General features: G+C 45.0%; 1 protein-coding gene across 2 annotated transcripts in view; it reads left to right on the top strand.

Annotated features, from left to right (window-relative positions):
- Positions 1-17,234, top strand: part of ADAM22 (ADAM metallopeptidase domain 22) — a 1,128,810-nt gene that overhangs the window by 650,535 nt on the left and 461,041 nt on the right. For both annotated transcript variants that reach the window (XM_086941795.1, XM_086941794.1), the window contains exons 7-8: positions 3,614-3,683; positions 14,691-14,761. In XM_086941795.1, coding sequence (XP_086797921.1) covers positions 3,614-3,683; positions 14,691-14,761 — 141 coding nt within the window. The remainder of the gene's footprint in view (positions 1-3,613; positions 3,684-14,690; positions 14,762-17,234) is intronic.

Here is a 17,234-nt window from a genome sequence, read left to right as displayed (position 1 = left end):
TCCTCAGGGCTTGAACTAAATCCTGTATCATGGAATATAAGAGTTCCTTGTCCTATTCCAGATTAATCACATTATAAACAAAACACAAATCAAGAAATTCTTCACTCTGGATGCAATCTTTCATAAACAGTATTTGAAGTAACACATCACACAAGGTACATCTCCAACTGTGTGATCAATGATGACTCTCAAATGCGTGTGTGTGTAACACTACGAGATTATCCTTAGTCAGTCTGATGCTTCCCAGCATAGAATATAATATATGCGTAATATTACGATGGAGGGCTATATTATCCAAAAGTAAGCCACGGAGCAGTGTGGATTCTCGCTGCCGACTCGGAGGAGGGAGACGATTTGGTGGAGTGTTGTCAAGATCCAACGAGATTGAGATTGGATACTTTTGGATAATATAGCCCTGTTGGCTGATGTACCATCTATACACTGGACTGTTGTACAGAATGTACAGTTACATTGGACTGGAATAAATTACAATTGAAGATACAAGTGATAACGAGACTTATGAATGGACTTGAATTCATTATACACATTGTGACTTGCCAGTCATTTATAATTTGCAGAACTATATTACAAATTGAGGATTGCATAGTTACTAGTATTTGTGTGCTCGGAGGGTATTGACACAACTTTCCCTAAATCAATGATTCTGGTCCCCTAACTATGCAAGGAATATCTGTGGGTGGATATTTCTTGGTTGCGGTGGATCTCCTTTAAGAGGTAGCAAATAGTGCATGTTCGACTATGAGAATCAGGGTGGGGAAATCTGTTTATCTCAGTGTAATCAGCAAGTGGGCCAGAAAAACAAGAGACATTTGGAAGTTAGATGATCTAGGGCCCGTTAAGATGACTTCAACCAGGGCATCTCCTTCTAGTCTCTCAAAGGATGCATTTGGCAAAGTCAATATCAATGAAAAAGAAAACCATAGCCACCAACAGGGAAACAAATTATCCTGAGCTGAACTCTACAATTAATCGTTCTAGCCACCATGCCGACACTCTCTGTCTGAGGTTCATGTCACTGACATAAGACACTGCTCCTCACCTAAAGGCGTGTCCTTCTAGTGACTCTTGTGTTTATCCAATATTTCATCAAGAATCAGGGCTTGTGGGCCTTAAGCAAGGCTTACTAGCTATTTTTGTATTACCCGGGCAATTTGTTTATACAATGGGATGCATGTGTTTATGCAGCCCCTTCTGGAGGACCCTGACTGCAAGTTATCAGCACCCATTTGCTTGGAAATGAGAGACTGCCTTTTCCTGTGTGCACATTGCATATTTAAGACTCAGATGCATAGGAAAGGAGTGACTCCAGGGACATGCTGACCAGCAGCACTGTAAGAGTGATCACAGCCTCTGAGCTCCTCCGACAGTGTGGAGTATTCACACACTGTACCCACCATGACTGTTGAGGAACCTCCATGTAAGGAATGCCTCTGCACCCTGACATTAAGACGTATCAGAGGTGCTCCTGTATGTGTGCACGTGTATATGTATAGGTTTTTGTAGAGCACAAAAACAGGCCTGTAACTCTTCAGGCAGGACCACATTCAGCTGAGGTATTTGAATGCCTGTGGGAAACAGTCGAGGGCGCCTCAACACATTCTGCAGGGGCACCCCCATCATATTATGAGCAAAAAACTAGCACTGGGAAACTGATAGTGAGGGAGGCAGACTGCACTCTGACACTCCATGAGTCTATGCCAGTGGCCTCAGATGTTAGGGGCACTTGCACAGGATCACAGAATCGCAGGTGGACTGCTGCTTGATGTTTCTTTTCTGTACAGTCCTCAGTAGATGGGCTTATTCATGGAGTTACTGCATGCACTGCAGACATCACAGCCTAAAATGGGCCGGGCACTCATGTGGCAGTGGCACAACTGGGCACCATTTGCCTTTTGGATAATACGGACCCAATATACTAAGCCAGGGCTGTTGATAGCGGCTGTCTGTGCACCACCACAGCACCTTTTCTCAGTATGTGAAAATAGCTTTGTAAATCACTGTGTAAATCACTGTGGCCACAGTCTGTTAGGCTGGCATCCTGTAATTTGGCCAGGGTCAATACCACCTGCGGTGTACCTCAAGATTCGTCTCTATCCCCCAACCTATTCAACCTTTATATCTGCCCCCTGATTCACTCCCTCCAATGCAGGAGGGTTAAGGTCTATAACCACGCAGACGATATGCAGTTGATTTTCCCAATAGACGAGACGGAGGACTATAAGGCATTTTTTAGAAACACCGTGCTATTTAATAAAGACTAGATGAGTCACAACCATCTCAAATTGAACTCTGATAAAACAGAGCTAGTCATTTCAAACAACAGACTACACCATTGGACGCAGAACACTAGCCACCTACATTAGGCACTCCACCTATCCCTAAGAACTCTGTAAAGAGCCTGGGTATCGAAATTGACGCCAACCTATCTATGCACACACAGATCAGCCTGGTCACATCATTGTTCATCTATCAACTAAGGAATTTCAAGAAAATCAGGAGATTCTTTACTAAGGAGGCAAGTGTGGCGATCATGCTGGCCATGAATATGTCCAGGCTAGATTATGCCAATGCTATCTATTTAGGTCTCCCAGTCAATCAAACCCACAGACTGCGGCTGATACAGAACCAAGCTGCCAGATTAATCTTCCAGCAACCTAGACACTGCCACACTAAGCCATTGATGAAGCAGCTTCACTGGCTTCCTGTGGGTCAGCGTCTATGTTTAAGACAGGCTGCATGCTTTTCAATGCACTCCACGATAGGGGCCCTACATTTATCTCCACAAAGATTTCAATGTACCTTCCCAAACGGAACCTAAGATCAGCTTCAATGAATCTGCTGACAACTCCTAGATTTAAACACAAGAGAATGGGTAGCTCACGCTTTTCTTTGCTAGGCCCCAAATTTTTGAACTCTCTACCGATTGATATCAGACTAACGCCGGACTACATTGATTTCAAGAAAAAACTGAAAACTTGGATGTTCACCCAAGCATACTGTTAGATCATAACTTGGGACGGCTTCCAACCTCCAATAAGCGCTAAGAGACCTTATGGTGTACGTGCGCTTAACAAATTCCCTAAACTTAAACAATGCAACACATTGCAACACTTTCCAAAGATCAATAGAGGGTGGTACTGCATATTTTGCAGTTCCAACTTTTATAGGCATTCTTTAGTGTTTTACAGCCGCTAACACTGCTTACTAATTGACACTTCCAAACAAATTAAAGATTAAAGGCATGCACCTACATGCAGCAAGTAAAACAGCATTTTACTGCAATGACAAGGACAATGCACAGCCCTCGAGGCATATAATCCGAATTTGTACACAGCCTCTCTGTAATAGACAGCAGAGCTTTTTTTTTTAAAGAACAACTCAGTGGTTTTGCAGTAAACCATGTCACCCAATGTAAGTGAACGTTAATGATAGAGTGGGGTTCTTGGTAGCTGTTACCAAGGAGACAGTTCTTATTCAAAGAATTTGTAACCAATTCATTGACAAAGTGATTTTCTTTTGCTGAAAGTATCAACTTCAATCATATTCGTGTATCAGTTCATTTATGGCATCTTCTCTGTCCTTTTCTTTTTAGGAAAGCCTCCAGTTCCACTCCCTTTACAAATCAAAAGTGCTGGAATCTCTCCGGGATGAACTGCCCTCTGGTATGTTAGTCTGCGGTCTCAAATACCTGCTGTACTTGTTTGTTGTTGCAAGTGGTCTGTTGTACAAACTGTTGTTTTCATGTGGGCAGGGGTAAGCCACAGTAGAGTGTACTTTTTGTGCAAAGGACAGTGTCTATTATATTTTACAACACAGACAACATTTTTCAAAGTTTCTGTCAGTATTTTAATTTCTGAAATTGATCATCCTATTATTTTAGGGTTGGCCTTACAGCTTTAGCTGTCTGCCAGGTGATGTCGGACATTGCCGCGGGGCAGACATCACTCTCGATGCCGGTGTTTGCCCCGAGGTGATTTCCGCTTTCTATTTTTATTTTTTTAGGGGAAAAAGAAATCAGCATGGGAACCATGAAAATATATGTTTTTTTATTTTTTATCTTACATTATGATTAACTTGTACTGAAAACGACAATCATTTTACCTCTCGCCCTCACCCCTTCACCTCTTATTTACAAGCATCTGCATAAAAACAATGTAAAGGCTGCAGCCCTACCTGACCCTCCTCCCCCTCTGTTCTATTCCTGCTGTGAGAGAGTCATCGGCGTTGTGTTGGTGTTTTTTTCTCTTTAGAGTTGTAACACAATGCTGGTTCTCACAGACTATGAACGCCAACACTTTGGTAAAACTTTCTGAAACACCAGCATGGACACATTGTCCACTGGTCAGATATCTCACACGAAAAGGGAGTGGGGGGCAGAAGCGCTCATAGGCCCTTGGAAGCAACTGCATACTCTTGTTATAGTATTGCCATAAGACAATGCATCAGTTTAAAACAATGTTGTCTTTCACAACCTCTGTCTGCTGACCCTGTCTGAGAGGGAGTGGTTGGGCTCGGCTCTTGTTTGCCTCAAGGTAAGGATCCAGGTGGGCTAGAGCCAGGCATCTGGTTCCAGCCAGGCTCAGGCTTTCAAGAGCCCGCCCACCTCTCTGAGCCTTTACAGCCATTGGAACTGTTCGAGTGCCATTCACATTTTGCTGCCATCCACAACAGCGTACAGCATGTGGCAATGGGTCAGCTTCAGCCATTGTCTTTATCGCTGTGAAAGTTGATACTTTTCCTCAACACGTGCATATCCTCCTGATAATGAGCGTGCTTTAAAGCTAGGACTAGAGATCCACTTTTTCAGTTTTCCCTTTACTGCTTTTATAGCCTCCCTTTTGTTCCTTTTTTTCATCTTTATTTCTTTACACAGTGCTATCAGGCCTCTCGCCTAGTTTTCAAATCGCTCTGTTATCTGCTAGTGCTGTTGGGCCACCTATTACCTACGCAGCACACACCAACCTAGGATCCACAGTGCACATTTTTTTAAAAACCATTTTTATTGATCACGAAGAAATCGCAGAGCTCTGTATCCCAGAGATTTCTGCCAGGCAAAAAGACACACATATGTGACATCGCAATCCATCAGAGGTTTTACATAGGGAACATATAAACATTATCAAAACCATTAACAACCCCCCCCCCGACCTCCTTACACGGTAGCTAGCTTCTTGGCAAGCAATATACAGTCATCCGTCAACAGAGCACTCTCATAGATCTGGTATTGGGTCTTGTTCTGGCGGAGGTTCGAGCCATATACACCTGAAGTCGGCCCACCGCCGCCAAATTTTATAGTTATGTTATGTTATGTTATGTTATTTATACTTTTGTATAGCGCAACGGTTACTCAAAAAGAGTGTCCCGGCGCTTTGGGTAAGGAGAACTGATTCACAATAACATAACACATTAAAAACAACAGAGAACACACAGGAAAGAAGAGGGGACTGCTAACGGGACTACTGAGTGAACAACCAGGTCTTAAGACCTCTCCTAAAGTCAAGCAGATTCGAAGCCCCCCTAAGAGGGAGCGGAAGCGAATTCCACATCTGTGGGGCCAGCAGGCTGAAGGAACGGCCACCCAGGCGCACTCTCTTAACACGAGGAACAGCCGCCAAGAGCAAAGATTCTGATCTCAGAGAACGAGCTGGCTGGTAAAAAGCCAGTCTCTTTTGAAGATACCTTGCTCCCACAGCAAGGAGAGCCTTGTATGCCAGAGTCAAAGCCTTAAAGGCGATCCGTTTACGGATGGGTAGCCAGTGCAGAGTCACCAACAGGCCCGAGGCGCTAGCGCGTCTGTTTAGACCAAACATGGCCCTGGCAGCCGCGTTCTGCGCAACTTGAAGACGCTGCAGCAGGTACTCTGGTAGGCCCAGGTAAAGAATGTTGGCATAATCCAACCTGGAACCTATCAGGGCCTGCACAGTCAGCTTCCTGTGCTCCTCCGACAGAAGACGCAAGAACCTCCGCAACATCTTTAATAGGCCAAAGCAGGTGCCGGTCACTCCAAGGATCTGGGCTTTCATCGTCAGCCCCTTGTCCATCTTAACCCCCAAGTTTTTAGCCATAGGGGAAGAACCGGACGGAGGGAACATATCGATGGGCCACCAGGCCTGCCAGCTCGGCTCCGTATCGCACCCGAAAAAGAGTACCTCAGATTTATCGGAATTGCACTTGAGGCTGTTCAGTTGGAACCATGTGAACACCGCCCCAAGGCAATTCCGGATACTCTCCCCGTCAAAGTCAGCCCCTCTCTCGCAAGAAAAGAGGAGCTGGGTGTCGTCGGCATACGACACGATCCGGGCGCCAAACGACTCCACCACCGCCGCCAAGGGGGTCATAAAGATGTTGAAAAGGGTTGGGCTCAATATAGTGTTTGCGAGGACATCCCCGAGCCAGAAATATGGGTTTCTCCAGCCCCATACAAAAGTCTAAAACCCTCTTCCATGCTATTAGGGACGGGGACCTTGGATCTTTCCACGCCCTTGCTATGTCTCACTTGGCCACTGTAAGCCCAAGCAACAATAAGTGTCTCTTGTAAAGATTCCCCCCCCACCCCATCCAACACATGTAGAAGGCCAAGACGCGGAGTACACGGAAGCACCCACCCGAGCGCTTCTTCCAGGCTATTCCAAACCCCATTCCAGAACCTATCTAGGTGGCTACAGCTCCACACCTTATGCAGGAAAGTTCCCACCCCCCGACCACATCTAGTACAATCCGGGGATGCAATGAGGCCCGCCTGCCACAGCCTTTGCCTAGTGAAATACACCCTGTGTAGGTATTTAAATTGGATTAGCCTAAGGCGGACCGATATGGCAGCACCTCTGGGACATGCCAGGGCCTTATTCCAATCCTCCTTGTCCAGTGCCCTAACATCTTCCTCCCAGGTCTCCCTCAACTTCTGCAAGGTGGAGGAGCAGTGTATAATCAGGGATTGGTAAATGTGTGATATTTTCTTAGTTCCAATATCTCCCATGAAGACTCTAGCTTCTAAGGGGCTGAACTCCGGGAGGGAGGTCAGTCCCTCCAGGTGAGGGGCCAGAGCGTGCCGGAACTGTAGGTAGCGGAAGAAGTGGGTGTGGGGCATATTATACTCCGTGCTCAGTTCCTGAAATGACTTAAGTGACGTCCCCGACCAGACATCTCCCAATTTAGAGATTCCAATGTTGTCCCACCCTGCAAAGCCTTGTAGCGCAGCTAGGCCAGGCAGGCGGCCATTATGCCAAAGGGAAGTCTCTTCGGTCAGGGTCTGCCACCACCCCATCCGACGCAGAGCTTGCCTCCAAATAGTTAAAACCACTTGTGTCGCAGGTGGTAGCGCCTTACGCCTCTGTGCCGCATATAGAAGAGTGTGCAGCATATGGAGTTCCATCATAAGCCGTTCCCAGGTATATGCCGGATCCCCCCTGTCTCCTTACCACCATTCATTCAATACTAGGAGATGCGAGGCTTGGTAATAGGATAGGACATCTGAGGTCGCCAAGCCCCCACAATACGTGGACCGAAAGCACGCGCGCAGTGCCTCTCGGACCGGGCCGCCCACCCACAGAAACTGCCCGAGGATGGAGTCTACTTGTTTGAACCAGGAAGGTGTAATAGGATAGGGATAGTTCTGCAACTGGTAGAGCAGCCGAGGCAGGCCCACCATTTTAAAAATGGCCGATCTGCCATATATGGTCAGGGGCATCCGGGACCATATTTTAATGTCTGACAGGGTGCGTTCCCAGATTGGCGCCTCGTTTCGTTCCCAAGAGACCGCGGGGATCTCCGATAGGCACACCGCCAGGTTTTTAATGCCCCCTACTGCTATCTGAAGCGCCGATGCCCAGTCCCCAACTGCCAGACCACTCCCCAGGACCCACAGTGTAGATTTCCGTGGATTTATATATAATCCAGAGGTCTCGCCAAAGATTTGCAGGATTCGCAGGAGACGGGGCCCCGACCTATTGAAGTCCGTTAAGAAGAAGAAGACATTGTCCGCATACAACGCGATCCTGTCCGACAAGCCACGGTCCCACTCAAACCCCTTCATCTGTGCATCTATGCGGACCCACGCAGCCAATGGCTCCATAGCCAAGGCGAACAGGTAGGGCGAGAGGGGACAACCCTGCCTGGTGCCCCTCCCGATGACAAAGCTCGAGGACTGGACCCCGCTATCCTGACCGAGGCCGTTAAGCCCGTGTACAGCAACCTTAAATAAGACATGAAATTGGGTCCAAAATGTAGTCGGGGCAGAAGCGAGAACAAGTATGTCCAACTGAGCGAATCAAACGCCCTGTCCATGTCGGCAAGGAAAAGCGCCGCCTGGAGTCCCGCAGACCGAACCGCCGCCACCGCCACATATGCCGCCTAATATTATGCCGTGTCGCCCTTTGGGGCATAAAGCCTGCCTGGTCAGGGTGTACCAGCACAAATTTTGATTTTTAACTTATTTTTGATTGCAAACAAATTTGCGCCACATTTAGGCAACATCACTTTTTCCCTTTTTTATCCCTTATTTTTTTCCATATGTTTGTAAACAAATCTAAATAAAAAATCAATAATCCTTTAACTAGAAATATCATAGCCATCAAGTCAGGCATATCAACTTTGCCAATGCTTGTTGTTTTTGGTACTCCAAACAGCATAACAAAAGGATTAGTCGGTTTCTTGGGCCTTTGTTGACCTACTGTCAACAGCTTAATTCAGGACTTGTTTGTAGAAATATGTTTATTTGACACATGATTTGGAGGAGTGAAGTAACAGGAGTTTTGCCAAAAAACTTCAAAAGTCCAGTCCGCATTCCCCCACCGCATTTAAAGAGCAGGGAACGCTGGCGGACCCAATAGCAGAGCCTCAGTTGACTCCACCATCAAGACCGCAACCAACCAGACAGTAATTAAACTACTGCCTTAGGGCAGACCAGCCATTTATGGTAACAGGTCCTGTCCACCTTCATTTCCTGCCTTACCATTGTGTTGAAAGGCTGTAGAGGTCATGCACAGAAAAATCCCAGTACATCAGAGACATTTCAGAAGAGGATCCAGAAAATGTGTCCCCATAGTGTGAGTACATTTCGAGAACCCAAATAGACACACTAATGGCAGAAGAATTTGGTGGAGTCATTGGGAGAAGGCATAGGGTACGGCGGCAGCAGAAAGAATAGACCTCTCTCTCCTTACGGCCTCCACCACATAAGGGCTCATAAAGGAGGAGGTGCAGATATGGGGCTAGAGCAAGTAGGGAGGTCAAAGACTGGAGTCGAGAGTGTGAGGAGTCCAGGGTGGACTCTGGGATTGCTAACTCCAAAGTTTGATTCTTGATGTGGCGTGTACTGTGGCTGTGAAGCCGTCTCAGACTGCACATGGTAGAAGAGGCAGCACAGATGTCTAAGAAGATGCAAGAAGACAAAAAAATACAGATTTCAGCAATGCTTCAACATGGTAGAGATATTAATTATATCTAAATAGGTCCAACTCCGGATTTACCTTTTGGACTAGTCTTGCACTAGTCTGGCAAACCATGAAAAGCCCTGCAGAACATATGTCATATGTCATTTACTTTGTGCTGATTCACAGGTTAGCAGGGCATTGACATAGCAAAAAGCAAATATCTTTATATGTGCTTTCCCTTGGAAAATAGACTGATTTTCAAAAGGAGCATGGGCAGCAGACTTATAGAGTACCACATCGCTCAAGTGGGCTGACAAAAGGAGAAGACGTTGAGTCAGAACAAATTTACAAAAAAAAGAATGGTGGCGTAGACGAACAAGCAGGGTGTGTTGCCAGTGAATACCATGCTTACATGAGTTTATCACAAAGTGGAAGAGGAAGGATGAGGTATTCACTGGTGCCACCATTGAGATATTTCTCTCACTGTCTCTCTCACTCTCCTTCCCTTTCTAAAACACACAAATGCACAACAACTACCATTGTGAAACCTGAAGGTAGGTGGTGTTTAGCGGGAAACAACCTTTTCAACGCAACTTTTACAACACACTACCATTACAACGAAACTTTTACAACGCAACATCCATTGCAACGCATGCCATTACAACGCAACCATTACAACGCATGACACTACAACGCATACCACTACAACGCATGTCATTACAAAGCAGTCATTACAACGCATACCATTACAACGCATAGCATTACAACACATAGTACCCTTACACTATCCAACACTTACCCTACTGTTGCACCCTCTGGAGTTAGAATAGTAATTTTTACCCCTACACTATCCAACACTTACCCTAGTGTTGCACCCCCTGGAGTTAGAATAGTAATTTTTACCCCTACACTATCCAACACTTACCCTACTATTGCACCCCCTGGAGTTAGAATAGTACTTTTTACCCCTACACTATCCAACACTTATCCTACTGTTGCACCCCCCTGGATTTAGAATAGTAATTTCTACCCCTACACTATCCAATACTTACCTTACATGCAATGTAATGTTATGCGTTGTAATGGTATGCGTTGTAAAGGTAGTATGCGATGTAATGGAATGCGTTGTAAAGGTAGTTTTTAAAATTTCGTTGTAATGGCATGCGTTATAATGGAATGCGTTGTAGTGGATGTTGCGTTGTAAAAAATGCTTTGTAAAGGTATGCGTTGTAAAAGTATGTGTTGTAACATCATACATCTGTGTTCACCACGCATGACGAGACACACATTATCATCCTTGGCACACATGTTTCTAGTTGAATCGTGGTACATGCCAGTTCATCTTAGGTGTAAGGAATGAAATTGATGCACAGTCAGGTAGATTATATGATTTGTAATGGGCACATGACTATTCACAATTCCATTTATTAGCTTGAAGTCCTATTAGTATATGTTCTCACACACTCATTGGTCACATGTTCATACGGATATATACCATATCCCTGCAGTTCAATGTAGTTCTTTACCCACACTGCCGTAACAGACATCATTGCATTGACGTTACATGCCCACTATGCAAGAATATAATTTATGTTCCCATATACATTTGCCATATCACAACAGACTATTGTCATGAATGGGATGTGGGTTGTATCTGCTGCCTGAATCATGTATTGAAACCGATTCCCAATGCTTATTCCTCTGCTTGAAAATGACCCCCCAAAGCAGTAATTAGCCGATGAAGACATGAAATGGTTGCATTTCCTCTTCATATTTAGAGCTGATAGTTGAATAGTAATTCAAGCTGAGTTGGGGAGACTAATTCTTGTGGTTATGTCCTGTGTAACAGAAACTGTGCGTTGCTATTTAATTAGTAAAGTCATGGCATTCCAGATTGCTAACACTACCTGATATTTCTGTTGGTAACCCCACCTAAAACGTTCGGCTGATCACTAGTGTATTGTTAACGGATGTGGTCACGATTGAACTGTGATAACATTTGTTAGTAGCTCGTGAGGATTTTCCTTGAGCAGAAGTAGTTGTAATTATAGAAAAGGTTGGAGACTCCTAGCTCAGGACTTTTGGCCTCTGGAGTCACCCATGATGATGGTCCAAAAAGAGCAGCTGCAGACCATGCAGCTGATAAGAGTATAATTTAGCTGAATAAGACAGAGTGGGATTTAAGGGCATGAAAGGTGGTCAGAAATAACTTGTGGCATAAGGAAAGGCGATTTTGAAGACAATAACAGAGCTTTGTAGATTTGTGTAGAATAAATCACTTTCCTAGAGATGCACACAAGGTTAGAGGCTGGCAAGATTGAGCAAATCTGTAGATCAGCTGGCAAATGCAATGTTATACTGCAAGTCAAGAAGGGGCACTGCAGTGGCGATGTCGCCATGGGGTTATGTCTACATTGGAAGATCTGCTAACAGCTCATGTAGCCCCTGGGAAGCAATCATTGCTCCTGAAACGGAAGAGGCCTCTATCCTAAATAGCATTTCAGTGATCCATATGGACGGTGCACCAGGAGTTGCAATAGTGAGGGAGAATAGGTTGGTGAAGAAGTGGCTGGTGAGAGATATAGAGCAGGGAGAGGGAGGAAAAGAAAAAAGTAGTATTTGTTATTATTAGCCCATTACATGTGACATACAATTTGAGTATATTAAAATGTCATAATTGAATATTAATAGTTAAAGCTTTGAAGAAGCAGCAACACTGCTAGAGATTCTTACACCTTACAAGGGGTTATTATATAGGACTGTACTACTTGCCTAATACGTATCTCAAAAATGGTCATTGGTGACATCCCTCTGTTTAATGTTGGAGATTCATTTTGCCACAGGTTATTTTTTAAGACACTTTCCTAAATTAGTGTTGGAAATGGCCCTTTCTGCAGGGTCATCCCCAAACGTTTGGCATATCTTCTCCCCTGTTTGCTGAATTAATGTTGGCCATAGGACTCTAGGCACTTTACCACTGCTAACCATTGCTAGAGTGCATGTGCTCTCTGCTTAAAACATAGTGACACACTGCTTATCCACAATTGCCATATTTAATGTACTTATAAGTCCTTAGTAATGTGCATTACAGGTGCCCAGGGCCTGTAAATTAAAAGCTGCTAATGGGCCTGCAGCACTGATTGCGCCACCCACTTTTGTAGGCGTTTAAACATGTCTCAGGTCTGCCACTGCATTGCCTGTGTGTGCAGTTTTAAACTGCCATGTTGACCTGGCACGTTAACCCTTTTGCCAGGAACAAACCTTCCTTTTTAATACATATTCGACAAACCTAAAGTAGGCCCTGGAGAGCCCAAGGGCAGAATGTAGTGAATTTAAAAAGTAGGACATGTACTTTTAAGTTTTACATGTCCTTGTAGTGAAAAACTCTAAGATTAGTTTTTCATCACTGCAAGCCCTTCTCTTCCATATGATAACATTGGGATTACCGTATTACTTTTAATAAGTGTAATTTCCAATTGGGTAGAGATGGGACCCCCAAGTTTGGTATCTCTGGAATCACAATTTAAAATCACAACTCATAGTGAAGTCGGTTTTTAATTTGTAATTCTAAAAATACCACTTTTAGAAAGTTGGTATTTTCTTACTTTATCCATTTGGAGCCTGCCAAGTGCCTCTGAAAAATATTTTGGATTGGGGGACAGCTGAGCTTTGTGCATTACCTCTGGACAACCACACAAAGGGAGCTTAGTTGTGATTTGATGGGCATCCACATCCTGATGGGCCATCCAGGGCAGGATGGGAGGGAGGAGCTGAACACAACCTCATACTTACACTTGAATAGGCTGTGTCCTGTCCCCACACAAAGGACTGCATACCCCCCTGTAGTGAGTCTGGAGCCAGGGCAGGAACTGTAGGGACCCTGTGCACTCCAAAGGCATCTCTAAAGTCTTCCCACTTCAAAGGCCCAACTGCATATAAGTACTGGACCTCAGACGCCACCACTTCAGTATACATCTTGCCCTGCGGATACTCTGCCACGAAGGAGGACTGCTGTGCTGCAGAAAGAACTGCCACTCTGCTGGACTGCTACTTTGAAGGAGCTGCTGCTTCACTGTGCTGATCTGCTGTCTGCAGCTCCCTCTCTTACTTGGGGAATAGGAATTAGACCTGGAACTCATCTTGAATCCAGGACCCCAGAGTGAGTCAAAGGGCTAGTCTGCTGGTCTCCTGATCTGAGCCTCAGGTATATAAGAGGCTCCCCACATCTCCTGGACCCATCTTTAATGAGCTCTTGATCCCCAAGAGACACCTCACATGTCTTGGGCCTGCAGAAGTGGTTTCTGGCTCCTGAAATCAAGCTGTTGAGCTCTTCGCAAACTGACCTGTGTGCTCCGGAGCAGTGCTGCTCGCACATAGGATCAGGCTGAGCTGGCGCAAGTTTGTCTGTTCACACAGCAAGTATCTCCGCTTGTGACCACGAGGCTCCAGCCCATCAGTCCATGATACCCAGCGGCTCTTCACGCATCGCGGACCACTGCCAGAGATGCTCTCCTTCCTTCAGGCGATCTTCTTCCTTGTGAACTGGACTCTTGGCATAATTCTTAAGAAGGTAAAAATTCAACGGGACTTGTCTAGTACTGTATCTGACTCACACTCCATTGCAGTTGTCTTGAACTTTTGGATTTGACCTGGTGTTACGCAACCAGATTTCCCCGGTGGGTGCTTTATGATTCTAAGCACCACATTTCAGTTTATTCTGTAAAAATTCTTTACTCCGGTTCTACCTATTGGACTTTTATTGATTTGGTCTTGTATTGTTCATTCAATTAATCTCTATTCTTCTAACCAGGTGTGGAATCTTTTTGTGTGGTGTTTTCACTGTTTTACTGTTTGAAGTGTTGCACAAATACTTTACACATTGCCTCTTAAGTTAAGCCTGCCTGCTATGTGCCAAGCTACCAGGGGGTGAGCACAAGTTAATTTAGGGTGTGTTTGGGACTTACCCTGATGAGGATTGTGGTTCCTCCTTGGACAGGGTGCTTGCCTCTGCGAGACAGAAACCCAATTTCTAATAATTAGGCTTATTCTTTGTTCCAATTTTCCTTTTTCTGAAATACACATGTTGTCAAGTTATGTATTCAGTGGGATTGTTCTCTCTTAAGATGGTTAACTGGATGTGCAGTATTACATTGGAAAATTGAACAATTATGCTCCTTCACTTATCATTATCACACAAACTTTCAGCAAAATATAGATATGTTTACAAGCTGTCAAAATAAGTTTGACATTACATAGTGAATAGCTTTGCTCCTTGTAACGTATTTGCTTTCTCTCTAGAATTTTGGCAACTGAATGACACTTCAACACAAATACTTTTCAAATCAAGACATAAAAGGAAAAAAAGACAGGTAAGTCATAGTTTGCAATGTTTAATATAATAAACTAATATGCTTCTCATTTGCAGTGATGTCAATAATATACATGGATGTTAAAATAGAATAAGTACAGTGTATTTATAGAGGTTTGGCAGCCCTATGCATTCCCACTGCTTTAGGGAATACCAACTACTCATGGTGTTTATGATCATATTTCAGGGTGTTACTTGGTGATGAATTAACTAAAATGTGGGCAGACTAATAGACAAGCAAGCAGTGTAGAATCCATACTTGTAATGTGGGCAATAGAAAATTAAATACTACAAAATGCAGTCACTGAGTAACGTTTTGAGGGAACACTGAGGACCACATTCACACATGCTTGCCAAAATGCAACTTCATAGACTAAAATGTGATCTGTGAGTGGCGATAGCAAAACCTCTATCATAGAATCAGGATTGGGGGACAATTAAAGCTATTTTTCGAACTCTTAAGGGTAGAAGCAGAAACAGAGATGTTATCGGTTGTGGGGAAGGTAGGGTAACTGTTAGAAAGGTAGCTAAAAGTTGCAAAGTCGAGATTTTGTGGTATCCTTACAACTCATTTATCAATCAATCAATCAAACAGGATTCATAGAGCATGGCTAATCACCCATGAGGGTATCCAGGCACTGAGAGCATAGCTGCTAAGGGGTCCTGTTGAACAACCAGGTCTTGAGTCCTTTCCTGAATTCCAGAAGAGAGGATGAGGTCCATAGGTTAAGGGGGCGGTTGTTCCAGTATTTTGCCGCAGGAGGGTGACGGGGTGTCCTCCACTGTTGCTTTGGTGGATGCGGGGGTGTCTGTGAGGGAGGGGGAAGCAGAGCACAGGTGGGTGGAGGGTTGGTGGAAGTTCAAGCGGTGGTTGATGTATGCTGTTCCTTGATTGTGAAGCGCCTTGTAGGTGTCGATCAGCATCTTAAATTGACATCTCTTCTGAATGGGGAGACAGTGGAACTTCCTGAGGTGGGGTTGGTGTAGTTCTGTTTGGGGAGGTCCAGGATGAGTCTGGCAGCCGAATTCTGTATGGTTTGTAGTATCTTCAGGAAGTGCATGGTGATTCTTATGTAGAGTGCGTTGCCACAGTCCAACTAGCTGGCGATTAGGGCTAGAGTGATGGTTCGTCTGGTGTTCACAGGGAGCCAGTTGAATAAGTTATGGAGCATAAGAAGGTAGAGGAAGTAGGTGTTAATCTGGTTTTCATGGTGAGGTTGCTGTTTAGGATGATGCCAAGGTTCCAAGCGTGGTCTGTCGGAGTGGGTGCTGGTCCTCATTCGGAAGGCCACCAGGAGTCGTTCCACTGGGAGGTGTTGTTCCCAAAGATCAGCTCTTTCATTTTGCCTGTGTTGAGCTTTATGCATTTTTAATTCATCCAGTCGGCAATGCCCATCATGCATCTGTGAAAGCTGGCCTTCGTGGTGTAGAGATCCTCTGATGGTGAGAGGATGAGCTGGCTGTCGTCTGCGAAGGATATTTCTTGGGTTCTGTCAATGTTGCCAAGGGGGTTATGTAGATGTTGAATAGTGTAGGGCTGAGGGACAGACCATGAGGGACACCGCAGATGATGTTCTTAGGTTCTGAGGTGAAAGGTGGTAAGCAGATTCTCTGAGTTCTTCCAGTGAGGAAGGATGATTTTCCATTTGAGGGCATCTCCTTGGATTCTGATGTAATGCCTCTTATTAAGTTTGTAGTGGGATAGGATGTTGCATGCTGCTGAGAGATTGAGGAGGCTCAGGGAAGCCATTTCTCTCAGTTCAAGGAGGGTCCTGATGTCGCCAGTGTCAGCGATCATGGCAGTTTCAGTGCTGTTGTTGGTGCGGAATCCGGATTGGGAGAAGTCCAGAAGATTGTTAATTTCCAGGTGTTCTGTGAGTTGGTTGTTGCTGGTCTTTTCTAGGACTTTGTTGGGAAAGGGGAACAGAGAGATGGGGTGGTAGTTCTTGAAGTCAACTGGGCCCGCGGAAGGTTTCTTGAGAAGGCATTTGACTTCTGCTTGTTTCCATACTTTGGGCAAGGTGGCCATGGTTATGGATTAGTTGAAGATGGCGGTGAGCTCGCTGCTGATAATTTTGCTCCCAAGGTTCAAAATGTGGTGGGGATAGGGGTCCATGGTAGCTCCTCAGCAGATGGAGTTCACAATGGCCTTTGTGTTTTGTGTGGTGACTGGTCCCATGTGGTGAGCAGGTGGTCGGAGATAGCATCGGGTTTTGCATTCGTGGGAATGAGGAGGGTGAGAGTGTCAGCAGCGGTGGGCTAGAGTTTTTGTAGATGGTGGAGATCTTGTTGTGAAAAAAGGGTTTCAGGGTTGTGAGAAGTTGGCCTGGTATGTGATGCTCACTAATTCTAGTGATCACCTTGTACCATGCCAAGCAACCCTTATGATGATTGGTTGTAAGTCAACCTTATAGACCAGCTATCCGAGTGGTAGCGTGGACAAATCAGTCTTAGGCTAAACTCTGAAAGGCATG

This window comes from Lissotriton vulgaris, chromosome 10 (assembly GCF_964263255.1).
Source record: "Lissotriton vulgaris chromosome 10, aLisVul1.2, whole genome shotgun sequence".
NCBI classification, from domain to species: domain Eukaryota; kingdom Metazoa; phylum Chordata; class Amphibia; order Caudata; family Salamandridae; genus Lissotriton; species Lissotriton vulgaris.
The sequence above is the reverse complement of the archived record's forward strand: the minus strand, read 5'-3'. Positions and strand labels throughout refer to the sequence as shown.